The sequence below is a fragment of the Mustela putorius genome, unplaced genomic scaffold (assembly GCF_011764305.1).
Source record: "Mustela putorius furo isolate JIRA1106 unplaced genomic scaffold, ASM1176430v1.1 tig00000870_pilon_pilon_pilon, whole genome shotgun sequence".
In the NCBI taxonomy this organism is placed as follows: domain Eukaryota; kingdom Metazoa; phylum Chordata; class Mammalia; order Carnivora; family Mustelidae; genus Mustela; species Mustela putorius.
In genome coordinates, this window is record NW_025421503.1 from 2,707,769 (window position 1) to 2,735,537 (window position 27,769).

A 27,769-nucleotide genomic window follows, 5' to 3' on the forward strand; every position below is an offset into this window, starting at 1 on the left:
AATCAAAAGTCTCCCAACAAACAAGAGTCCAGGGCCAGATGGCTTCCCAGGGGAATTGTACTAAACGTTTAAAGCAGAATTAATGCCTATTCTTCTGAAACTATTCCAAAAAATAGCACTAAAAGGAAAACTTCCAAACCCATTCCATGGGACCAACATTGCTTTGCCCCCAAAACCAAAGACCCCACCAAAAAGGAGAATTACAGATCAATTTACCTGATGACCAAGGATGCAAAAATTCTCACCAAGGTACTAGCTAATAGGATCAAATAGTATATTACAAGGATTGCTTACCACAACCAAGTGGGACTTATTCCTGGGCTGCAAGGGTGGTTCAACATTCACAAATCAGTGTGATACATCACATTAATAACAGAAAGGACAAGAAACATATGATTCTTCAATATATGTAGGAAAAGCATTTGACAAAATACAAAATTTGTTCTTGATAATAACCCTCCATGTAGGGATAGAGGGAACATACCTTAATATCATAAAGTCCATATATGAAAGACCCATAGTGAATATCATCCTCAACAGGGAAAAACTGAGAGTTTTCCCCTAAGGTCAGGAAAAGGACAGGGATGTCCACTCTCACTGCTGTTGTTTAACATAAGTCCTAGCCTCAACAATCAGACAACAAAAGAAATAAAAGCATCCAAATTACCAAAGAAGAAGCAAAACTTCCACTCTTGCTTGTGACATGATACTCTATGTAGAAAAGCCAAGAGATTCCACGCCAAAATTGTTAGAATTGATATAGGAATTCAGTAAAGTCAGAGGATATAAAATTAAAGCAAAGAAGTCTGTTGCATTTCTATATATAAACAACTAAGCAGAAGAAGGAGAAATCAAGGAATAGATCCTCACTTACAACTGCACCATAAACCATATGATATGTAGGAATAAACCTACCCAACAAGGTAAAGATCTTTACTCTGAAAACTAAGAGCACTTATGAAAGAAATTGAATAAGACAAAAAGAAATGGAAAATGTGCCATGCTCATGGATTGGAAGAACAATATTGTTAAAATGTCTATGGTTCCCAAAGCAATCTACACATTCAATGCAATCCCTGTCAGAATACCACCAGCATTTTTCACAAAGCTAGAATAAACAATTCTAAAATTTGCATGGAACCAGGAAAAAAACCTGTATATCCAAAGAAATGTTGAAAAAGAAAATCAGAGATGGAGGCATGACAATTAGACTTCAAGCTGTATTTCAAAACTGTGATCATAAAGACAGCATGGTATTGGCACCAAAAAAGACACATTGACCAATGAAACAGAATAGAAAACCCAGAAATGGACCCTCAAGTCTATGGTCAAATAACCTTCAACAAAGCTGAAAAGAATATCCAGTGGGAAAAAAGACAGTCTTTTCAACAAATGGCATTGGGAAATGGACAACTACATTCAGAAGAATGAAACCGGACCACTTTCTTAAACCATACAGAAAAATAAACTCAAAATGGTTGAGAAAACTTAATGTAAGACAGGAGTCTTCCAAAATCCTAGAGGAGAGCATAGACAGCAACTCCTTTGACCTCAGCCGCAGCAACATCCTGCTAGACAGATCTCCAGAGGCAAGCACAACAAAGGAAAAATCAATTATTGGGTCTTTGTCAGGATAAAAAGCTTTTGCAGAACAAAGGAAACAATCAATAAAACTAAAAGTCAACCTACTGAATGAGAGAAGAACTCACAAATGATATATCAGGTAAAGAACTAGTTTCCAAAATCTATAAAAAACATATCAAACTCAACACCCAAAACCCAAAAAAAATCCAGTCAAGAAGTAGACAGAAGATACGAATAGACATTTCTGCCAAGAAGACATCCAAATGGTTGATACATAAAAAAAAAAAAATACTCAACATCACTCAGCATCAGGGACATACAAATTAAAACCCACAATGAGATGTCACCACAGGCTGGTCAAAATGGCTAAAATTAACAACTTGGAAAACAGATATTGGTAAGGTCACAGAGAAATATTACTATTCCTTCTGGTGGGAATGCACTGGTGTAGCCGCTCTGGAAAACAGTATGGAATGTTCTCAAAAGTTAAAAATGGAGCTACTCTATGATCCAGCATTTGCACTACTAGGTATTTACCCAAAGGATACAAACATAGTGATTCAAAGGGGCACATGCGTCCCAATGTTTATACAGGCAATGTCCATAATAGCCAAACTATAGAAATGTAAATAGCCCAGATGTCCATTGACAGATGAATGGATCAAAAGATGTGGAGATATCTATCTATATCTATCTATATCTATTACATATAATAGATATATATGTATAAAGAACATATATATCATTATATAGATATATATAAAGAAATACCAAAAAATACTACTCAGCCATCAAAAAGAATTAAATCTTGCCATTTGCAATGATGTGGATGGAACTAGAGTGTATTATGGTAGGTGAAATAAGTCAGTCAAAGTAAGACATATACCATATGATTTAATTCATGTGAAATTAAAGAAACAAAACAGATGAACTTAGGGAGATGGGAGGAAAAATAAAATCAGATAAAAACAGAGACAGAGACAATCAATAAGAGACTTTTTGATTTTAACTATAGGAAGAAAACTGAGAGTAGCTGGAGGAGAAGTGGGTTGGGGGATGGTGTAATTGGGTGATGGGAATTAAGGAGGTCACAACATAATGAGAGCTGGGTGTAATATGAAACTGATGAATCACTAAATTCTACCTTTGAAACTAGCAAAACACTATATGTTAACTAAATTGAATTTAAATTAAAAAAGAAGTATTAATACATATTCCCCTCAAATTATTCCCCCCAAAAAGAGGAAGAAAAGCTTCCAAATACATTCTATGAGGCCAGAATAACTCTGACACCAAAACAAAAGACACCACAGAAAAGGAAAACTACAGGGTAATATCTGTGATGAACATAAATACAAAAATCTTCAACAAAATGTTAGCAAACCACACTCAATAGTGCATCAAAAGGATCATTCACTATGATCAACTGGGATTTACTGTGAGGATGAAAAGACAGTTAAATATTCCCAAAGCAATCAACATGATAAACCACATCAACAATGAAAGAATTAAAATTATATAATCATCTCAGTAGATGCAGGAAATGCATTTGACAAAATTCAACGTCTCTCCGTGAGTAAAACTCTCAGAAAATGTGTTCAGGGAAGTCATACCTTCACATAATAAAGGCCACATATGAAAAACCTGCAGCCAACATCATATTCAATGGTGAAAAACTGAGAGCTTGTCCTTAAAGACCAGGAACAATATGTGGATGTCCACTTTCACCACTTTTATTCAACAGAGTACTGAAAGTATTAGCCACAGATGACAAGAAAAAGAAATAAGAAGTGTCTATATTGGTAAGGAAAAAGTAAATGTTTCACTATTTGCAGACAACATACTATACTTAGAAAACACTATAGTCTCTTCAAAAAATAATTGGAACTAATAAATGAATTCAGTAAAGTCACAGGATACAAAATCAAAGTACAGAAATCTGCTGCATTCCTATAAACCAATAAAGAAGCAGCAGAAAGTGAAATTAAGAAAACAATCCCATTTTCATTGTGCCAAAAAGAGTAAGATTCTTACAAATAAACTTAACTAAGGAGGTGAAAGACTTGCACTTGGAAAAGTATAAAACACTGAAGAAAGAAATTGAAGACAACACAACAAATGGAAACATATGCCATGCTTATGGATTGGAACCCCTAATATTTTTTAAATGTTTATGTTACCCAAAGCAATCTACAGATATAATGCAGTCCCTTAAAAAAATAAAACCAGCATTTTTCACAGAACTAAACAAATTATCCTAAACTATTTATGGAACCACAGAAGACTCCAAGTAGCCAAAGCAATCTTAGGGGGAAAAAAAGTTGTAAGTATCACAATTCCAAATTTCAAGACACATTACAAAGTACATAATCAATACATTATGGTACTGGTACAAAACCAGACACATATGTCAATGGGAAAAAAAATAGAGATACCAGAAAGAAACCCACACTTACATGGTCAATTAGTCTATGAAAAAGGAGACAAGAATATACAAGGGGAAAAGACAGTCTCTTCTACAAAATGTATTGGGAAGACTGGACAACAACACACAAATAATGAAACTAGACCACTTTCTGACACCATACACAAAAACAAACTCAAAATGGATTAAAGACCTAAACTGAGACCTGAAACTATAAAAATCCTAGAAGAAAACACAGGCAGTAATTTCTCTGGCATTGGCTATAACAAATTTTTTTCTAGGTATGTCTCTGAAAGCAAGGGAAAGAAAAGCAAAAATAAGTTATAAAAAAGTTTGCACAGCAAAGAGAATCATCAACAAACATAAAGGCAACCTACTGAATGGGAAAAGATATTTTCAAATGATATATTTGATAAAGGGTTAACATCAAAAATTTATAAAGAACTTATACAAATCAACATCTAAAAACCAGCAATTTGTTTAAAACAAAAGCAGAGAAACTTCTTTTTCAAAAGAGGACAGATAGATGACCAACAGGCACATGAAAAGATGCTCAACATCACTTATCATCAGGGAATGTAAATCAAAGCCACAATAAGATAACATCTTACACCTATCAGAATGGCTAAAATAAAAAAAGTCAAGATATAACAAGTATTGGCAAGGATGTGGAGAAAAAGGAACCTTTATATACTGTTGAAGGAGATATACATTGGTACAGCTACTTTGGGAATCAGCATAAAGTTTCCATAAAAAATAAAAATATAAATACCATATGATCCATAATTCCACTACTGAGTACTTAACCAACAAAACAAAAATACTAATTTAAAATGATATGTGCACCCCTGTGTTTATTGCAGCATTATTTGGCCAAGATATGGAAGCAAAGTAAGTGTCTATAGATAAGGAAGAAGAAATGTATAATGGAATATTACTAAGCCATAAAAAGAATCAGATTTTGCCACTTACAACAACTGGATGGAACTAGAGGGTATTATGCCAAGTGAAAAAATTCAGACCAAGAAAGAAAAATACCACTTGATTCCATTCATATATGGAACCTAAACAAGAACAGTAACAAAAAAATAAACAGAATGCAGAATCGGACCTATAAATACAGAATACAAACCAATGGTTGCCAAAAAGGAAGTGGTTGGGGGATGGGTAAAATGGGTGAAGGTCTGTAGGAGATATAGGCTTCCAGTTATGGAATGAATAAGTCATAGGAATAAAAGACACAGCATCAGGAATATAGTCAATGATATTGTAATAGTGTTGCATGGTGACTGGTGGTAGCTACACTTGTGGTGAATGCAGCATAACATAAAGAGAAGTTGAAACACTGCATTATACATCTAAAACTAATATAACATTGTGTGTCAACTACACTCAATTTAAAGCTCTGGCTGCTATATGTAAGAGATGAATCACTGCATTTACTCCTGAAATTAATACTAAACTATATGATAACTAACTAGAATTTAAATTAAAAAATAAAACATAAAAAAGGAAAAAGAAAGAAGTCTATTTACAGTAACATCAAAAACAATTCTATTGGGATGCCTGGGTGGCTCAGTGGGTTAAGCCTCTGCCTTCATCTCAGATCATGATCCCAGGGTCCCAGGATTGAGCCCCACATTGAGCTCTCTGCTCAGCAGGGAGCCTGCTTCCCCCTCTCTCTCTGCCTGCCTCTCTGTCTACTTGTGATCTCTCTGTGTCAAATAAATAAATAAAATATTTAAAAGCAATTCTGTTATAGTACAATCAAAAAATATAATACTTAGAAATAAATATAAGAAAAAGAAGTATAAGACTCATGCAATCAAAGTACAAAATACTGTTTTAAGAATTTAAAGATCTAAATGGAAGGGATCCAATGCTCATAGATTAAAAGACTTAATATTGTTAACATGGCAACAATACCCAGTGTTTTCTACATATTTAATGAAATCTCTTGATAAGCTTATCCTAAAATACATATGGAAAAGCAAAGGACCAAAAATAACTAAAGCAATCTTGAAAAGAAGTTCAAAAATTCACACTCCTGGTTTCAAACCTAACTAAAAAAGCTATAGTAATTAAGGCAGTGTGGTACTTGCATAAAGACAGATGAATAGATCAATGGAGTAAAACTGAGAATCTACAAATTTACCCTTACCTTTATGGTCTTTTGATTATAGACAAGGATGCCAAGTTAATTCAATGGGTGAAAGAATAGCATATTCCACAAAAGATACTGGGACAACCAGGTAGCCCCATGCACAAGAATGAACTTGCACTCTTACTTCATACCATAGAAAAAAATAACTCAAAATGGTTCATAGATCTAAATGTAATAGGTAAAACTATAAAACTCTTAGGAGAATACATGGGTGCAAATTGTCACGACCTTGGGTTAGGCAACAGTTTCTTAATATGATACCAAAAGCACAGGTAAAAAAAAAAAAAAAAAAAAAGAAAAAATAGGTGAATTGGACTTCCTCAAATTTAAAAACTTGTGCTGGGAATGATACTATCAAGATAGTAAAAAGGCAACCCATAGAATGGAAGAAAATATTTGCAAAATCATATCTCTGATAAGGGACTTGTATATAGAATATATAAATATCTCTTGAAATTCAACAGTAAAAAACCAAAAAATTTAATTTAAAAATGGACAAAGAATTTTCTCCAAAGAAGATCTATAAATGGTCAATCAACACATGAAAAAATACTAAACATTATTAGAGAAATATAAGTGAAAACCACAGGAAGATGCCACCTCCCATTCTTAGGATGGCTATAATCCAAGCGATTAACAGTAACAAATGTTGGGGAGGATGGAAATAAATTGGAACCCTCAATATACTGCTGGTGGGAATGTTAAATTGTGTAGCGGCTTTGGAAAACAGTTCAGCAACTCCTCAAAAAGTTAAACAGAGTGACCATGTGTCCCAGCAATCCCACTTCTAGGTATATACGTAAAGTGTTGCATATCTGTGAAATATAATATTATTTAGTAACAATAAGCAATGAAGTTATGACACATGTTAATGTGGATGTATCTTGAAAACCTTATGCAAAGTGAAAGAATCCAGTCACTAAAGACCACATTTTGTATTCCATTTATATGAAATATATATATATTTATATACATCATTTATATGAAATATCCACAGTAGACTTTTGCTCAACCTATTCCTAAAGGGCCACTTTCTATTTCATTTTGCTAAATAGCTGGGATGTAAAGCTGTTGTCAGATTGTCACTGTGAAGGGAGATGCCTAAGAATGATGTCTACATAGGAAAGAGCAGAGCCAAAGATAAAGAAGGACATATTTCTGAACATGTATTTTGAGCACACAAATCCATCTGGACATCAAACAACAAGAATTAAGTGATTTAAATAATTCCCAGTTGAAGCTGGGTTTGTCATGTGCAACTGAAAGAATCTTAACTCAAATGGTTGGGTAAACAACAAATTATTTGTTTTTCACATACATTGTATTTGATATATTGTAAATATGGGAAAACTGTGCTACAGAATTTTGTTTACCATTAATAGCTATGTCTTTTTGTAAATATTCATCCTTCAGTAGATTTACTGTACCACAGAACAAACTCTGTCTTAGGGTATATGTATCAATTAAACATGCTATAACTTGGATTAAGTAATAACTAAAGCCATATTCAAAATTCATTTTAAAATACATTACTTTTTAGTGGTAATAGTAGTCCTTCTACCACTGGAGGGTTGGTTATGAGATGAAAATATTTCTTGTCTCAACTTTGAGAGTTCCTTACAAATAAAAGACAATACAATTATTTGAAAACAGTAGAAATATGGGGTAAGAAGTATGTTCGATCATTTAACAAGGTTACTAAGAATACTTTTTCCCTTCCTTTTTAGCTTGGACATGACAATGTTCTAATCCTACCTGTTGAAAACTATATACTATTGCTTCATGGTACCTAATAAGTTACATAATATGCGTGGTCAAGAATTCACAAACTGGTATAGGATTTCTATATTTAAGGGATATCATGATATTGAACTGGCCTGATTCTCAAGATAAAGATGAGAAAGTTCTTTTCCTAGGAAGCTTGAAAAGTATAGTCATAGCAGAAAAGTACTGAAACTTCAGTATGGAAGCAGGTATTGTTTCCTAGCAGAAGGTTACCACAGATCATTACTATAAGCACCATTAGTTCAATAACAGGGGTATAACATCAGCCACAATGTTTTGGTAGTTCCTTCCTTCAGTACCTATTTTATAACAGATCCTGGGCCATATGCTACAGATACAGAGAGGAATATAACACATTCCTTCACTGAAGCAACTAATAATAAAGAGCAAAGACCTCACAGTCTTTCTGGAAGTTTCATTGCTAATGAGATATAACATTAAAAATATTAAATGCATGGGATGCCTGAATGACTCAGTTGGTTAAGGGTCTGTCTGCCTTGGGCTCAGGTCACAATCCCAGGGTCCGGGGATCAAGTCCTGCATTGGGCCCCCTGCTCAGCAGGGAGTCTGCTTCTCCCACTCCCTCTGGAGCTCTTCCTCCTCATTCTCTCTCCTCTCTCTCTCTCAAAAAAATCTTTAAAAAATAATAAATGCCCAATAACACTCTTTTTTTTTTGTTTCAGTTCTTGGTTTCACTTAAATTATATATCCTAAAATATGAACCTTCCACTTCTTCACAGTCAGTTATATTCTATTTCATGAATAAAATGAGTTTTGGGAATGTGTCCTTCTCTAGTCTGTGGGAAGTATTTATCATACTTAGAGTTCCATCTCTACCACTTCCTTTCTTACCTCTGACTGACGCTTTATAAGGGAATCCTTCTCTTCCAGCAAGCTTGTCAGTTCATGAAGCTTGAATTGGAAGTCACTGCAACTTCCTTCTCTTCTTGAAACATCTTTTTGGTACTGATTTAATTGAGTCTAGTGATTTAAAAGAAAGGAGAATTATTATAAATCTGATTTATGAGATAGGTAATTGAGTTTCAAGAGGTTCGGTGACATAAAGTCAGACACCAAGTTAAGAAATGAAGAACAAAGTCCCAATTGTTGTAAACTTTTGTAGAGTTTGATGAATATAAAATACGAATAAAAATGCCAATTAGGCATTTCTCATTTTTTAAAGATACCTTTTACTGTTGGGCTAGGCATTACTTAAGTAACAGTCCTAAGCCACAATAATTAAAATAAAGCTAAGAAAATAGGTACTTTAGATTCCTTCAAATACTAATTAAAGAAAACTCACTAGTAACTAATATTATATTGTGATTTGCATTTCACAAAATATTCCTCCTGCATGATTTATCTCAATTCTTACAACAGCCCTGTGAAATATTATGAAAATCTTTATTTACAAAACAGGTAAATGAGATTACCAGAGAGAGAGATTACATTACATACAGCCCTACAACTAGTCAGCAACATAGCTGCAACTCCAACACAGGTATTCTGATTCCAAATCCTGCCCATTTTCCTTTTTACTACATCATGTGTGCATAGATGGCTGTTAAGTTAAAGTGTTATAAGTAATGTTGGGATAAAAAAGAAACAAGTGAAGGAAAACTGCTAGAAAACATAGTGGGCTTTTGAGCAGATTGTATTTTGTATCATTTTGGTTTTTGGAAAAAATTCTACAGTGGTATTTGGAGAGAAAAATCTACGGTTGGTTTTTCCATTAAATATTTTAGTATATTTAACTATATTTAGAGATCAGTAATTAAGAGTTAGCCAATTTAATCTAGAATTATAAAATAAGGCAATGTACATTTAATCTCACAAATATCACCCTAATTTTGATTAACCTAAATTAGAAAACAATTTAGCAATATTCTACACACAGTAATATATATTTAAACAAATGTTTCTATGTCATATTCCTGACTCTACCTTCAGTTGATTTTTCCTTGTAACTTTAAATTTGAAACCATCATTATCTTATTAGAAAATTTGTCCTGACCTGTGTATTTATGTACTGTAGGATCAACATACCCTTAGCTTGCAGATCTCTCTATCTTTCTCCATTCTTAAGTTTTTTACCATCTCCATGTAATGGTTCCCAATCTCATCCATTTTTGTCTGCAGCATTGGGCCTGTGCAAGTCTCAGAAACCTACGTAAGGCAAAATAACTTTCTGTAACTAGATTGTTATGAAAGACATACATATTATATTATAATATTTATTATTAGATGAAAACTACATGATTAAATGAGACATTGAAATAATATGAGTGATTTTTAGGAATTGCACTATACATCTCAAATGGCAGTGAGATGAGACATAACTACATCTAAGATATCAGAAAGAAGTCCATGTCTTTTTTTTTTTTTAAGATTTTATTTATTTATTTGACAGAGAGATAGAAAGCACAAGTAAGCAGAGCGGCAGGCAGAGGGAGAGAGAGAAGCAGGCTTTTTGCTGAGCAGGGAGACTGATGTGGGACTTGATCCCAGGACTCTAGAAGCATGACCTGAGCCAAAGGCAGTCGCTTAAGCAACTGAGCCACCCAGGTGCCCCAACAGGTGTTTCCTTTTCTTTCTTTTTTTTTTTAAGATTTTATTTATTTATTTGACAGATAAAGATCACCAGTAGGCAAAGAGGCAGGCAGAGAGAGAGGAAGAGAAGCGGGCTCCCTGCTGAGCAGAGAGTCCCATGCGGGCCTCGTCCTGGGATCATGACCTGAGCCGAAGGCAGAGGCTTTAACCCACTGAGCCATCCAGGTGCCCCACCATGTGTTTTCTTAAAAGGAATAATATATATATATATATATATATATATATATATATATACAATGATATAACTAGGGTAATAACATATATTTAAAACAAAATATTAATACCTGTATTCTAAGATTTTTATTCTCTTGTTCTAAATTACGCTTACAGTATTCCAGTTCTTTTAGTCTATATTCCATGTCTGATAGTGTATGTCGAAGAGAGAGATTGTTTTCTTCCAATGCTTTGCATTTTGAGGTTGAATCTTGAAGTCCTTGCTATAAAGAAGACACAAATAAGTAAGACAATAGGATTCTTCTTTTTTGGAGGAGAGTGCTCTCTTAGTTGATTAATTCAATGAAATAAAGCAAATATTTTTCCATGCTCAGTTTTCTTATATATTTACCCTTAAATGATAAGTTCAATCAACCATGAAAGTGATTCTTGCCCCTAGTCTGATATGCTTGAGTGAGAAGTCATCAAGACTGGGCAAATTTTCAATGTTTCAATTTTTCAATCTGACCCTTGGTACTCTTCAACAATATTTTTCCTTCTAGTAGTCACTGATATGAGTATATACCTGGTTATTTATGTGGAAACAGAAAAAACTGAGACTGTCATGGGAATGAAGATTAGGAACGGATCAGCCTTAGAGACTCATTTCAATTTCTTAGAAGTCATCTCTGCTCAGACATCTGGAGAGTATTTCTAGGGTTAATTTGCTTATTCACTGCACAAACATGTCTTAAGACCAACAAAAACTTTTTTTATCAACACATTAGTAGATTAAAGGAATGAATGAACTTAACTTTTCATTATTTATACAATTCTTATCACCCAACAGCACAGATAATTGTGGATTAGTATATACTTTATATCTAAAGTATATGAAGTTATCTGTTTTTGTGAGAGAGTTTTAAGTCAATGGAAATAATCCAAGCCACTCAATTCTTATATGAATACATTGTTCCAGCTATTGCATTTTAATTATGTCTGGATTGTGTATCATACTTCAGTGTGTCAGTAATTCTGCATTTGAAAAACTATTAATCTAGCTTATCATTGATGAAAAGATCAACTTACCTGTTGCTGGTGGTTATTTGCTCTCACTGATGCTAAAAGTTCTTCATACTCTTTTATTTGAGTTTCTTTGAATGCCACATCTTTCTCAAGTCTAACCTTGTCATTTTCCAGTGACTAGAAGCAAAATTAGTTGTTAAGATTCAGAATTACAGAAACTTGTCAACAGTTATATAATACAAAGACTAATTTACTTTGGAAGGCTTAAATAAGCACTTCTTTCACTTGCATTTGCTTGATGAAACAGAATTCTAAAAAATCAAGCAAAATATAGGATCCAAATTGATGAAACTTTAAAAACCTGCATTCTTAGAAAAGTTTTGATGAATTGATTTCATTCTAAGTTCAATGAAACAAAACCTTCAAATATTTTAATGTTTTGCCTGAACCTACAGAGACTCCTTGTTAACTCCAACAGGTGGTGAATTTTGAAATTAGAATCTAAATGTTTTTATCCGGCCCCAGAAATGAAATAACCCACTCCAGTTTTCAGGGAGTTATTTATTATATGGAAGGCATTCCAAATGTATTTAGCTGATGGCATCAAGAACACCAACAAAATGAAAAATTGGAAAGGTTAACTTCTTGGAGGAAGATGTTGTCATGTATTCACAGAAATTCAGAGTGTGCTTTATTATTACAGAAAAAAGGGAAATTCCCATTCAGTGAGTTAGATTATTCTAATTTTTCAGGCTACTTCCTGGCTATAGGTATTAAATTACCTTAGTGGTAAACTAAATAAGTATATACCGAACTTTATTTTATTTTGACATTGGAGAGCTCTCATCTCCTCTTTCAACCTCAATTAATTGTTTCAAGAAAATAAGTATATCTGGGTGAGCATATTATTGCATTGTATTAAATTTTGAAATGTAGACTAAATGACTTCATTTTTATGTTAGGAAGTTAGGAACTAGGAAGGCTTTGGAAAGAAAAATCAAAATAAATGTTACTGTCAAGTCATTTTGAAGATGTCCAAGCTCCTCCCGTAAGTTGCTGAATGTGGACAGCACTAGCCGGAGTGATTTATCAGACATACCCCTCATCTGGAATAAGAAAAGGATTGATGGTTTGTATTTACTGCATTTATAAACAGTAGATATAAGTGATAGTAGTCTTATTTTTCCATTACCATAAGCAAACTTATTAACAGTTTTATTTTTTGTATAGCAATATTAGAATACTGATACAAGGCATTTTGTCAATAACATGCATAAGTAATCTAATCAGTATTTCTGAAGACATCATAACTATATAATAGAAAAGAGTCTATTATTTTTTCCATGATGAAGTATCATCTTTCTCATAAGACAGAACTCTGTCAGCAAATTCTTAAATTTGCTTTTATTCTTTATTTAAAGGTTAGAAAATATGAGGCAGTCAAACTTCAAATAATAAAATGCATATCTTTAAGTGTGCTGCCAAATGTATGGATTTTTCCTGAGATGAGAGGAATATAATACTAAGTTTAACCTTGAAGTATAGAAACATCCCAAATTTTAAAGAAGAGTGAGAAAAGTGTTTTTACTAGATTAAACTCGCTTATTTAAAAAATGGTTTAAAAAACAGTCAACTTCATTTCTGGAAAGATGGAGTAGAAATACTTTCCCCTATTTCCTTATAAGTATAACTGAAAGCCCTAGACATTACTATGTATAAAACAAACATGAAAAGACTCAGAAAGGTGGAAAGAAGAGGGAAGTCTGGTTAGGAACATTGTGACCACCAAAATGACACAGAAGTGAGTTCCTGGGTTTTCTTTTTGCTTCATGTATCACAGACTAGTGTTGGAGAAGTCAGTAACCCAGAAACACCACTGGATGCAGACAACAAAATTCTTTAGGAAAGCCTGCTCTCTCTAGCCAAAGGACCATGAAAATAGCAAGGCAGAAGCCTTTTAGATAATAATCACTCTATTCCAACCAAACACCACAGAAAATAACCTTCAAATTTATACTGCCACCCAAACCATCAAAGACCAAGAAGGGAACCTGGACTTTCTCCCTCAACAGGCTCTGAAAAGGTTCACCAACATCACTTACCAGGTTGTTGTTCAGGTTGGTGTTAGAGAAGGCAGAGTGGAGAGATAGGACTTTCATCCCCACCCGGAAGAAAAAATGAGACCCCAAGCACTGTGGCTCAGTTGAGAGTATGAAAGGAACCCAGGCTTCCAAGTTATCTAGTAGTAATTATACACTGCTCTGTTTCCCTGCTGGGGTGATATCTGAGTTTTCTCAAAGAGGAGTCAAAACTTTCAACACTGTGCAATAGAAATGAGGCCACTCACCTTGCAGTGTTAGTGAAGGCCAACTCAGGAACAATAAAAAGACACCCCTCTACATCCAAACCAAGGTGAAATCAGTGGGGTCCTCATAGAGAGCCACAATTTTTTTTCTTTAATTTCTATTCAGCGTAACAGTATTCATTGCTTTTCCACCACACCCAGTGCTCCATGCAATCCATGCCCTCTCTAATACCCACCACCTGGTTCCCCAACCTCCCACCCCCCCGCCCCTTCAAACCCCTCAGATTATTTTTCAGAGTCCATAGTCTCTCATGGTTCACCTCCCCTTCCAATTGCCCTCAACTCCCTTCACCTCTCCATCTCCCCTTGTCCTCCATGGTATGTGTTAGGCTCCACAAATAAGTGAAACCATATGATAATTGACTCTCTCTGCTTGACTTATTTCACTCAGCATAATCTCTTCCAGTCCCATCTTTGTTGCTACAAAAGTTGGGTATTCATCCTTTCTGATGGAGACATAATACTCCATAGTGTGTATGGACCCCATCTTCCTTATCCATTCGTCCGTTGAAGGGCATCTTGGTTCTTTCCATAGTTTGGCGACCATGGCCATTGCTGCTATAAACATTGGGGTACAGATGGCCCTTCTTTTCACAACATCTGTATCTTTGGGGTAAATACCCAGGAGTGCAATGGCAGGGTCATAGGGAAGCTCTATTTTTAATTTCTTGAGGAATCTCCTCACTGTTCTCCAAAGTGGCTGAACCAACTTGCATTCCCACCAACAGTGGAAGAGGGTTCCCCTTTCTCCACATCCTCTCCAACATATGTTGTTTCCTGTCTTGCTAATTTTGGCCATTCTAGGTGATATCTCAATGTGGTTTTAATTTGAATCTCCCTGATGGCTAGTGATGATGAACATTTTTTTCATGTGTCTGATAGCCATTTGCATGTCTTCATTGGAGAAGTGTCTGTCCATATCTTTTCCCATTTTTTTATGTTTGCCTGTTTTGTGTGTGTTGAGTTTGAGGAGTTCATTATAGATCCTGGATATGAACCTTTTGTCTGTACTGTCATTTGCAAATATCTTCTCCCATTCCGTGGGTTGCCTCTTTATTTTATTGACTGTTTCCTTTGCTGTGCAGAAGCTTTTGATCTTGATGAAGTCCCAAAAGAGAACCACATTTTCTACCCTTGCCCAGAAAAAACAAGGAGCTCCTTCCCTGACTGGTGTCAACAGAGGCTGAGAGGAGATCCTAGACTTCCACCCCAGCTGGCAGTAGCAGGCAGTGCCCCCATGTGCTCTTTTTTTTTTTTTTTTTTTTTGGTATCAAATCAGATCTACTAAAACAGAAGATTTGAATAAGATTCAGAGTCATAACATAATACTCAAAATGTCCAGGTTTCAATTAAAAAAATCACTAGTCATTCTAAGAAGCAGGAATATCTATCTTACCTTGATAAGAAAAACAATTAATAGATGACAACATCAAGATAACAGAACTGTTAGGATAGTCTGACAAGGATTTTAAAGCAGCCATCATAAACATACTTCAATAAAAATTTAAAAACAGACCTAACAATAGAAAGTCTCAGCAGCAAAACAGAAACTCTCAGAAAAGAAATAGATATAAAGAATAACTAAATAGAAATTCTAGAATTGTAAAGCTTAATAACTAAAAAAAAAAAAAAAGAAAAAGAAAAAGAAAAACCTCAATGGATGGACTAAAAAGCAAAATGGAAAGAAGAGAATGAAGAATCAGTAAACTTGAGGTCAGAACAATAAGAAAGTACTTTATCAGGACATCAGTGAGAAAATAGATTGCAGAATAATTGAACGATCCTCCAAGACCTGTAAGAATAGAAGACATATCTAACACACATTTCATAAAATTCCTAGAAAGAAAGAAGAGAGAGTCTGGAACTGAAAAAGTATTTGAAGAAATTATGGGTGTAAAATTCTCCAAATTAGCAAAAAGCACAAGTACAGATTCAAGAAGTTGATGAAAGCCCGAACAGGATAAACCCAAAGAAATCCATGCCCAGACAAATCAATCAAACTTCTTAAAACTAAAGATAATTTTTAAATTCCAAAAGGAGCAAGATAAATCTTAACTATTGGTAATAACAATTGAAATGACAGTAAACGTTTCATCAGAAATCTTAATGGCCAGAGGCACATAGGACACCATTTTTAGGTGTTGAAAAAAAAAAAAAAAGAATTGTCAACTACAAATTCTTTGTCTAATGAAAATACCCTTTAGAAGTGATGGGAAAATCACATTACCAGATGAAAAAAGCTGAAAAAAAAAAAAGTCACTAACAGACTTACCCTAAAAAAATGGGTGAAGGAAGTTCTCTGCAAAGAAAGAGATGACAAAGGAAGGAATTTGAAGCATCAAGAAGAAATAGAATCATAATAATATGAGAAAACAGAGTAGGTTTTCCTTCTCTCTCATTTTCTAAATTATATTTGATTGTTTGAAGCAAAAAACTAACAGTGGATCTTAATGCACAAAAAGGAAATATTTAAGAAAATTATGTTATAGATGTGGAGAGTAAAGAGTGATAAAAGAAGCAACATTTTCTACAGTTCACTGAAACTTACAAAATGTTGAACACCAATACACTGGATAAATTATGGGTATATAATGTAATTCTTAGAGCAACCACTAAGAAGGCTATACTAAGAGATACACTGAAAAGTACCAGAGAGAGCTGGACTGCCAGCAGAGGGTGTGAGGGATGGCATCGGAGCCCCGCTGACTCAGCCTTCATTTTGACTGAAGACTTCACCAACTTGTCACCAACTTGAAGATAGGTACTAAAAAGTGCAGTGTGTTGAGGAGACAAGATGGCGGGGAAGTAGGAGGAGGCGCCCTTTCAACCTGTACCCTAAAGTGAGCTGATTACCTTCCAAAGAACTCCGATCACCCATGAAATCAGCCTGAGATCAGAATTATACACATCTGGATCTCTACCGGAGCAGAAGACACCAGTGGGCGGATAAAGTGGAGTGGGAAAGTCGTACTGATATCAGAAGATAAACAAAAGGGGGAGGGAGCCAGCAGAGGCGACCTATTGGAAAGTAATATCCCAATATGAGAGTGCCCTGGGCCTCGGGACCAGCATTAACTCTGGAGTCTGGTAGAAAGCACTCAAAAAGAGCAAAGGATCACCAGGGGGAAATTGCGGGAATCGGAGTGTTAGGGACAAGGGCTGAAGTCCCCAGACCCAGGACAGCCACCCCTGGCACAGAGCCAGAGAGAGTGCGGCAGACAAACCAGGTCTCAGTCCCTGAACCACCAGTGCACTTGAGAGTGTGTGGCGCCCGACTCCCATGAGGGCCTGGGAGACTCGCCAGCCAACTGAAGCACAGCCCTTTTGCAGTCCCCACGCGAGTGCCCTGCTGTGCCATTAGAGTCCCAGTCGTGCCCCATGCCCTCCCCTGAGAGAGGTGCACACAGGTGCCAGCCGGGTGCTCTCGGACTGGAAAGACCAGGCACTCCCAGCCTGGGCCAGTGGGAAAATCTCAGTGTGTGATTGCTGCTTGGAACTTCTCTGGCAGTTTGGAGCTGCCCAGACAGCCACCACTGCTGTGGTTTGGGGTACAAGCAAAAAATCCTGAGTCTCCAGAGACCGTGACTGGGAGTCTGCTCTGCCAGAGGCCAAGGGGGGATTTACTTGGTCGTTGCAGCCAGACTGAGGCTTCTCTCTGAGAGGGAGGTCAGGGTGCAGTTTGCTTTCCTCAAAACCTACAAAAACCATCAAAAGCCGTCAAGGGAGAGGGAAAAACAAAAGTGAACAAATATAAAAACCTCCAGAGAACAAAAGCCTGAAAAAACCAGTTTACTCAGAGCCCACCCCCTTGAGGGGGGCGGGAGGACTTAACTCAGAGAACATCATTGACTGAAAACCCACGTGGCAGGCCTCTCCCCCAGAAAACCAACCAGGAAAGGGGAAAAAAAAAAAGAAGACAAGAGAACAACCACCACTACTTCATAGGACAATTTTTATTACTAATTTGATCCCACTATTCTGGCTCATTTTTTTTATAGAGATAATTTTTTATTATTATATAGATAATTTTTTAACCTATTTACCATCACAGTGAGATGTCCAGTACATCAAATTCCATAATAACCTTCTAACCTGAAATTTTTGATACATACACCTGTGTTTTCCTTTTGCATTTCTATTTTTTAAATTTCTTTTTTTAAAAATTTTAGTTTAGTTTAGTCTAGTTTATTCTTTTTTTAAAATTTTTTTTCTAATATTCATATAGAGTTAAACTTCAAGGTAATCCCCTTTCCCCAGTCAATGCCACCCCTATAGGTAAACCAATTCCTAATCCCCCTGTATCTTAAAAAAGTTGAGTCCTTTAACAAAGATATCAAGATACATCCAGGAAGAATCAAAACAAACTTCCTCACCCACATTGAGAATTTACAACCACTCTCCCATCTTTTTCTTCCACCAGTATTTCTGTGTTTTTGTGTTTGTCCTGATAGTATATAAATCTTACACTTGGGGTTCTTTTTGATGAGGTTCTTCCTTTATTTGCATATAAATATATGCAAATATATATATATATTTTCTCTTGTCATATACTTTTATCAGTCTTTTTGTTTGTCTGTGTTTGTTTGTATACTTCATAAATCTTACCTTGGGGACCATTTGGGCTGAAACTTCTCTTTTATCTCACCTTTCTTTCCTGTCTCTCTCCCTCTCTCTTTTTTTCTTTTCCTATTCTTTTTTCCTCTCATTTGGGTGGGGAACCCTGATTGCTCAGAAGCATTCCAGGGTGCATCTTGACTGCACCACAGTTGATACAACCAACTACACCCGCTCAGCCATCTCTCACCAAAATGACTAGGAGGAGGAATGCCTAACAGAAGAAATATACATAGGATGGACCTTCTGCAACAGAGCTAACAACTATCAACACAGACAATATGTTGGAAAGAGAATTCAGGCTAACAATTATCCAAGCAATAGCTAGGTTGGAGAAAGCCATGGGTGACCAAACGGAATTGATTAGGGACAAACTGAAAACGACCAGAGATCATGTTTTCAATATTAGGGAAGAGCTGAAAGCTACCAGGGATGAGCTTCAACAATGCTCTCAATGAGTTCCAATCTAATCTAAATTCTCTCAATGCTAGAGTAACTGAGACAGAAGATAGAATTAGTGATCTGGAGGACAAACAGATAGAGAGAAAGGATCAGGAGAAAGCTTGGAACAAACAGCTTAGAAGCCACGAAAACAGAATCAAAGAAATAAATGGTGCCATGAAACGTTCCAATGTCAGAATTATTGGAATCCCTAAAGGGGAGGAGAAAGAAAGAAGTCTAGAAGATATAGTGGAACAAGTTCTTCAGGAAATTTTACTGAATCTCGTGAATGTAACCAGCATTCATGTACTAGAGGCTGAAAGGTTTCCCCCCAAGATTACCTGCAGATTCTCGAAAGTCCTCAAGATACCTAATAGTAAGAATGAAGAATTATAATTGTAGGCAGAACCTCTTGAAAGCAGCTAGGACAAAGAAGATCCTTATGTACAGAGGAAAGCCCATCAGAATAACATCAGACCTGTCCACAGAGACCTGGCAAGCCAGAAAGGGCTGGCAAGATATATTCAGGGCACTGAATGAGAAGAACATGAAGCCAAGAATACTTTATCCAGCAAGACTGACATTCAGAATGGAGGGAGAGATAAAGAGTTTCCAGGACCGGCAAGGCTTAAAAGACTATGCAACCACCAAGCCAATACTGCAGGAAATACTAAGAGGGCTCCTTTAAAGGAGGAAAAAGCCCAAGAATAGCATGGAACAGAAATATAGAGACAATCTACAGAAAGAAAGACTCCAAAGGTAACACGATGTCAATAAAAACGTATCTATTAATATTCACCCTCAATGTGAATGGCCCAAATGTGCCCACAAAACAGCATAGGGTTGCCGACTGGATAAAACGAGAGGAACCATCCATATGTTGTCTACAAGAGACCCATTTTGAACCTAAAGATACACCCAGACTGAAAGTGAAGGGATGGAGAAGCATCTTTTATGCCAATGGGCCTCAAAAGAAGGCTGGGGTAGCAATTCTCATATCAGATAAATTAGACTTCAATCTAAAGACTGTAGTCAGAGATACAGAAGGACACTACATAATCCTTAAAGGGACTATCCACCAAGATGATCTAACAATTGTAAATATCTATGCTCCCAGTATGGGAGCAGCCAATTATTTAAGAAAACTATTAATCAAGATAAAGAGTCATATTGATATGAATACACTAATAGTAGGAGATCTTAACATGCCTCTCTCAGAATTAGACAGATCATTGAAGCAGGAAATCAATAAAGAAAGAAGAGCATTGAATGACACATTGGACCGGATGGACCTGATAGATATATACAGAACATTCCACCCTAAAACAACAGAATACTCATTCTTCTCAAGTGCACATGGAACCTTCTCCAGAATAGACCACATACTGGGTCAGAAATCAGGACTCAACCGATACCAAAAGACTGAGATTATTCCCTGCATATTCTCAGATCACAATGCTTTGAAACTGGAGCTCAATCACAAGGAAAAGTTCAGAAGGAACTCAAACACCTGGAAGCTAAAGACCACCTTGCTTAAGAATGCTTGGACCAACCAGGAGATCCAAGAAGAACTGAAACAATTCATGGAAACCAATGAGAATGAAGACACTTTGGTCCAAAACCTATGGGATAAAGCAAATGCGGTCCTAAGGGGAAAATACATAGCCATCCAAGCCTCCCTCAAAATAATTGAAAAATCCAGAACACACCAGCTGTCTCTACACTTTAAAGAACTGGAGAATCAACAACAAATCAAACCAACTCCACACATAAGAAGGGAAATCATCAAGATTAGAGCTGAGATCAATGAGGTAGAAACATGAGATACAGTAGAATGGATCAATGAAACTAGAAACTGGTTTTTTGAAAGAATCAATAAGATCGATAAACCATTGGCCACACTAATCCAAAAGAAAAGAGAGAAAGCCCAAATTAATAAAATTATGAATGAAAAGGGAGAGAGCACAACTAACATCAAGGAAGTAGAAACAATCATCAGAAGTTGTTATCAACAGTTATATGCCAATAAACTTAGCAACCTAGTTGAAATGGATGCATTCCTGGAAAAATATAAACTACCAAAATTGAACCAGGAAGAAATCGACAACCTGAATAGACCGATATCTAATAACGAGATTGAAGCAGTGATCAAAAACCTCCCAAAAAACAAGAGCCCAGGACCTGACGGATTCCCTGGGGAATTCTACCAAACTTTCAAAAAAGAAATAACACCTATTCTCCTGAAGCTGTTTCAAAAAATTGAAGCAGAAGGAAAACTTCCAGACTCTTTCTATGAAGCCAGAATTACCCTGATCCCCAAACCAGGCAAAGACCCTACCAAAAAGGAGAATTTTAGACCAATATCACTGATGAATATGGATGCTAAGATTCTCAACAAGATCCTAGCCAACAGGATCCAACAGCACATTAAAAAGATTATCCAACATGATCAGGTAGGATTCATCCCTGGGCTACAAGGATGGCTCAACATTTGCAAATCAATCAATGTGATACAACAAATTAATATGAGAAGAGAGAAGAACGACATGGTCCTCTCAATTGATGCAGAAAAGGCATTTGACAAAATCCAGCATCCGTTCCTGATTAAAACGCTTCAAAGTATAGGGATAGAGGGAACATTCCTGAACCTCATCAAATCCATCTATAAAAGACCCACAGCAAATATCATCCTCAATGGGAAAAAGCTTGCAGCCTTCCCGTTGAGATCAGGAACAAGACAAGGATGCCCACTTTCACCACTCTTGTTCAACATAGTATTAGAAGTCCTAGCAACAGCAATCAGACAACAAAGAGAAATAAAAGGTATCCAAATTGGTAATGAAGAAGTCAAACTCTCTCTCTTCACAGATGACATGATTCTTTTTATGGAAAACCCAAAAGACTCCACCCCCAAACTACTAGAACTCATACAGCAATTCAGCAACGTGGCAGGATATGAAGTCAATGTGCAGATCAGTGGCTTTCTTATACACTAACAATGAAAGTACAAAAAGGGAAATTAGAGAATCGATTCCATTTACTATACCAAGAACCATAAGATACCTGGGAATAAACCTAACGAAAGAGGTAAAGGATCTGTACTCGAGGAACTACAGAACACTCATGAAAGAAATTGAAGAAGACACAAATAGATGGAAGACCATTCCAGGCTCTTGGATCGGAAGAATAAACATTGTTAAAATGTCTATACTGCCTAGAGCAATATATACTTTTAATGCCATTCTGATCAAAATTCCACCAGTATTTTTCAAAGAGCTGGGACAGATAATCCAGAAATTTGTATGGAATCAGAAGAGACCTTGAACCGCTAGGGAAATGTTGAAAAGCAAACATAAAGCTGGGGGCATCACGTTACCTGATTTCAAGCTTTACTACAAAGCCATGATCACCAAGACAGCCTGGTACTGGCATAAAAACAGACACATAGACCAGTGGAACAGAGTAGAGAGCCCAGGTGTGGACCCTCAACTCTATGGTCAATTAATCTTCGACAAAACAAGAAAAAATATACAGTGGAAAAAAGACAGTCTCTTCAATAAATGGTGCAGGGAAAACTGGGCAGCTATATGTAGAATGAAACTCAACCATTCTCTTACACCGTACACAAAGATAAACTCAAAATGGATAAAAGACCTCAACGTGAGACAGGAATCCATCAGAATCCTAGAGGAGAACATAGGAAGTAATCTCTTCGATATCAGCCACAGCAACTTCTTTCAAGATATGTCTCCAAAGGCAAAGGAAACAAAAGCAAAAATAAACTTTTGAGACTTCATCAAAGTCAAAAGCTTCTGCACAGCGAAGGAAACAGTCAAGAAAACAAAGAGGCAATGGAATTGGAGAAGATATTTGCAAATGACAGTACAGACAAAAGGTTGATATACAGCATCTATAATGAACTCCTCAAACTCAACACACACAAAACAGGCAATCATAGAAAAAAATGGGCAGAAGATATGGACAGACACTTCTCCAATGAAGACATACAAGTGGCTATCAGACACATGAAAAAATGTTCATCATCACTAGCCATCAGGGAGATTCAAATTAAAACCACATTGAGATATTACCTAACACCAGTTAGAATTGCCAAAATTAGCAAGACAGGAAACAACATGTGTTGGAGGGGATGTGGAGAAAGGGGAACCCTCTTACACTGTTGGTGGGAATGCAAGTTGGTGCAGCCTCTTTGGAGAACAGTGTGGAGATTCCTCAAGAAATTAAAAATAGAACCTCCCTATGACCCTGCAATTGCATTCCTGGGTATTTACCCCAAAGATACAGATGTTGTGAAAAGAAGGGCCATCTGTACCCCAATGTTTATAGCAGCAATGGCCATGGTCGCCAAACTATGGAAAGAACCAAGATGCCCTTCAACGGACGAATGGATAAGGAAGATGTGGTCCATATACACTATGGAGTATTATGTCTCCATCAGAGAGGATGAATACCCAACTTTTGTAGCAACACGGACGGGACTGGAAGAGATTATGCTGAGTGAAATAAGCCAAGGAGAGAGAGTCAGTTATATATGGTTTCACTGATTTGTGGAGCATTACAAATAGCATGGAGGACATGGGGAGAAAGAGAGGAGAAGGGAGTTGGCGGAAATTTGAAGGGGAGGCGAACCATGAGACGCTTTGGACGCTGAAAAACAACCTGGGCGTTTTGAAGGGGCGGGAGGTGGGAGGTCGTGGTACCAGGTGGTGGGTATTAGAGAGGGTACGGATTGCATGGGCACTGGGTGTGGTGAAAAAATAATGAATACTGTTATGCTGAAAATAAAAAATAAATTAAAAAAGAGAAAGTACCAGAGAGAAATAAAAATGGAATACTAAAAGCGTTTTTGACTAATACACAGGAAAGCAATAAAAAAAAAAAAAACTAGAACAAAAAGAATACAAAAAATAAAAATAGCAGAGCTAGCCCTCATGATCAATAATTACAACTTGGTTTAAATGCATCAATTAAAAACAGATTTACAGAGTGTGAAAAAAATTTGATCCACTACAAGTGTTCTATCTAACTTCAAATATAGTAAAAGTTTAAAAATATATGATGAAAGTAAATTTAGGGAAAAAAGATACCAGGCAAACATTAATAGAAGAAAGTAAAAGTCCTATATTGATATTAGATAAAAATGACTTTAGAGCAAATAAAATTACCAAGAACAGAAAGGGACAATTACATAATGATAAAAGAGTCAATCCACCAAGAGAACATGGCAATTTACACATTTATACACCAAACAATAGAACTGCAAAATGTATAGAACTGCAAAACTGATAGAACTGAAAGGAAAAAAAAGACAAGTCCACAGTTATAACTAAAGATTGGTATATGCCTCTTTCAGCAGCTGATTAAGAACCATTTGGCAGAAAATGAGCAAAAATATAAAATAACTCAGCAACCCCACTGAAGAAACTGTCTAATCCTTTCATGTGCCCATGGAACATATGCCAAGATAGATCATGTCCTTGACCATAAAACAAAACTTAACTATTACCAAGAAATTGATCTCTTATAAGGTATGTTCTCACCATAGTAGAATTAAACTAGAAACCAGCACTAGAAAGACAACAGGAAAATCTTTAAGCACTCTGAAACTAAATAATATAATTCTAAATGATCCACAGGTCAGAGCAGAAGTCTAAAGAAATTAAATAGTACATAGAACTGAAAGAAAATGAAAGTCATATCATAATTTGTGGGACACAGCTATAGCCATGCCAAGAGGATATTTATAGCACTAAATGTTCACATTAGAAAACAGAAAATGTCTTGAATCAATAATCTAACCTTCTATATCAAGAAACCAAAGAATGCAACATATCAAAAACAACAAAGGAAGGAAATAATACACACAAGAGCAAAAATCAGTGGAAGTGTAAACAGGAAAATAATAGAGAAAAATCAATAAACCTGAAGTCTCTGTCTTTGAAAAAAAAAGTTAAAATTGAAAACCTCCAGCAAACCTGACAAAGAAAAAGGAAGACACAAATGACTAGTATCAATAATTAAATAAAGGATAGTAATACAAACCCTGCAAAAAAGATAATAAGGGAATAGTATAAACAATTATACACTATAAATTTGACAATATAGATGAAATAGACTACCTTCTTGAAAAATATAAGTTACCACAACTCATCCAATACGAAACAGATCATTTGAATAAATCTCTAACTATTAAGGAGTTGAATTTGGAATTTTTTTAAAACTCCCCAAACAATCTCCAGGCCCAGATATTTTTACTAAAGGATTTTACCAAATGTTTGAAGAAGAATTAATACCAGTCTATATACATTCTCTTCTAGAAAATATAAAAGAAGAAACACTTCCCAATTCATTTTATGAAGCTAGTATTCTCCTGATACCAAAACCAAAGAGAATATAAGAAAAGTATAGACCACTGTTTCTCATGAACTTAGATGTAAAATCCTCTGAAGGAGTTTTTCAAAGAAATAGACCTTTCAATTTTCTACTGAAAATTCCCACCACCAGAGATGTCAATATCAAGGGTGTCTCCAAGATTCAGATTTTGTGAAGCATATGTGTTTCCTACACCACTGTCTTTTTATAATACATACTGTGTTCTACTAAAAATATTTTATCTAAATTTCACAAAAATGACATCAGGTCCAATATTGGACCTTTGCTGGATGAACAACAAAGGTTTAAGACCAATAATTTAGAAATTGGCCTCACTTAAACCGAGCTAGGTTGTCTTTACAATTCTTTCTTACAAAAAGATGTACTCTTTAGCCATATTCCCTTAACATCTGTCTTCTTCTGTTTCTTCCTTCATTGTAAGGGAATTTACTGCTCCAGTAATCTCTATCATTCAGCAAATCAGAAAAAGCAAGGCATTGGCCTCTCCCATCTCTTACCACAAGGGGTGGCAGTGTGGGGGTAGAATGTAAAATGAAGATGAGGGCAAAACTATAAATTAGAGTCAAGTTGTGCCATAGCAGTGAGGAGAGAATAAGATGATTCCACAGCAGGGAACATTATTTCTGGAATGCTTACCTGAATGTTTTTCAATATAAGTGAAAGTCTGAACAAACCATAATGCAACACTTTTTTAATCAAAGTATAATCAACTTTTGTGAAACAGGATTTTTATTGAGAACTTTCTTTTCTTATTTAAGGGAAGCATTCTTGGCTAGTGGTTTGTCATTGTTGATCTCACACTCACTCTTGACCCCACCTTACCTGCAAAATATAACGAATTTGTTGTTTTGTAAACTCTGACAATCCTTTAGGAATCAAGGATTCAATGTCTTCTGACTGTAAGAAGAGAGAAGGTTATACATTTAACAGATACATATTAGTATCATTATCTTAGGGTGAGTAGTTTATAGACTTCTGTGCTGCAGAGCATATTTTTAGGAACATCAAAAGATTTTTCACCTTCTGGGCAATAGTTGCTACCAACTTCATTTTTAGCCTTATCAGTTCTTACTTTTAAAAACTGATTATACTATATACACTATGGAAAGAACCTTGATTTTCAGGCATTTTAGGGAAAAGTTTTGTGCAACCAACCAGACGTTACATTTCTACATTTTTAAAAGAGCAATTTAAAAAACAATAGGATGGTTCTCAAATCCCATTAAACACTTTATTTCAGTGTATCTTTCAACAAATGGAAGATTTTTTGGGTGGTAAATATGATATTTTAAAGGCTGTTGTTTTAAAATAATGTAAATTTGGAGAAATTAAATTGAGGGCTTATTGATGACTTACACTGAGCTATGATAACTTCTGAAAAATTAAGATGTTGCTACGACATTGAGAAGATTTAAGTAATTTGGGGGGGTTGAAGAAACACAAATGTATTATCTCATAATTCTAGAGATTAGAAGTCAGTGGGCTAAAATTAACATGTCAGCAGGACTGCATTCTTTTGGTGGGCTCTAGGAGAGAATCTATTTCATTGCATTTTTGTTTCTACAGGCTACCTAAATTTCTTGGCTGGTGGCCTCATCACTCCAACCTCAGCTTCTCTTGTCATATCTAACTCTGACCCCCTGCTTCCCTCCTTTAAAGATTAGTAATTACATTGGAGCCAACCACATAATACAGGATAATCTCCTTACTTTAAGATCCTTAAATTAGTCACATTTGCAAAGTCACTTTGCCATGTTAAGGTAACATATTCAAAGATTTCAGGGATTAGGATGTGGACATCTTTGGGGGGGGCATTATACTTATCATCCAATAAGATGTTATTGCCCTCATTCTGAAGCTCATATGTATATGGTTCCCTTTGTGAGGTATAGATCCAAGAGAGGGAGAATCTAGTAAAGGCAGGACCTCCCCCTCCACTTCCTCCTTGGATGATTGACTGAGAATCCACATCCTCAGGCCACATCTTGCCCTCCTCCACAGGGGGTGACCTTTCTCTATGGCTGTTGCAAGACAAGTTCATTACAATATCATCCAGTACCTCTGACTTCAGTATCTCTCCTCCAAACCATAGAAGGATGATGTCCTTACAAAAACACAGATTGCTGGCCACCTGGGTGGCTCAGTTAGTTAAGTGTCTGACACTTGATTTGGGCACAAGTCATGATTT

At 35.9% G+C, this 27,769-nt stretch overlaps 1 protein-coding gene across 6 annotated transcripts in view; it reads right to left on the reverse strand.

Moving 5' to 3' along the window:
- The window catches only part of POF1B (POF1B actin binding protein), a 112,166-nt gene that overhangs the window by 10,717 nt on the left and 73,680 nt on the right, over window positions 1-27,769 (reverse strand). For all 6 annotated transcript variants that reach the window (XM_045085586.1, XM_045085587.1, XM_013049664.2 and 3 more), the window contains 7 exons: window positions 26,404-26,478; window positions 12,761-12,853; window positions 11,811-11,924; window positions 10,853-11,005; window positions 10,005-10,124; window positions 8,811-8,939; window positions 7,707-7,789 (listed from right to left, as the gene is read on the reverse strand). In XM_045085586.1, coding sequence (XP_044941521.1) covers window positions 7,707-7,789; window positions 8,811-8,939; window positions 10,005-10,124; window positions 10,853-11,005; window positions 11,811-11,924; window positions 12,761-12,853; window positions 26,404-26,478 — 767 coding nt within the window. The remainder of the gene's footprint in view (window positions 1-7,706; window positions 7,790-8,810; window positions 8,940-10,004; window positions 10,125-10,852; window positions 11,006-11,810; window positions 11,925-12,760; window positions 12,854-26,403; window positions 26,479-27,769) is intronic.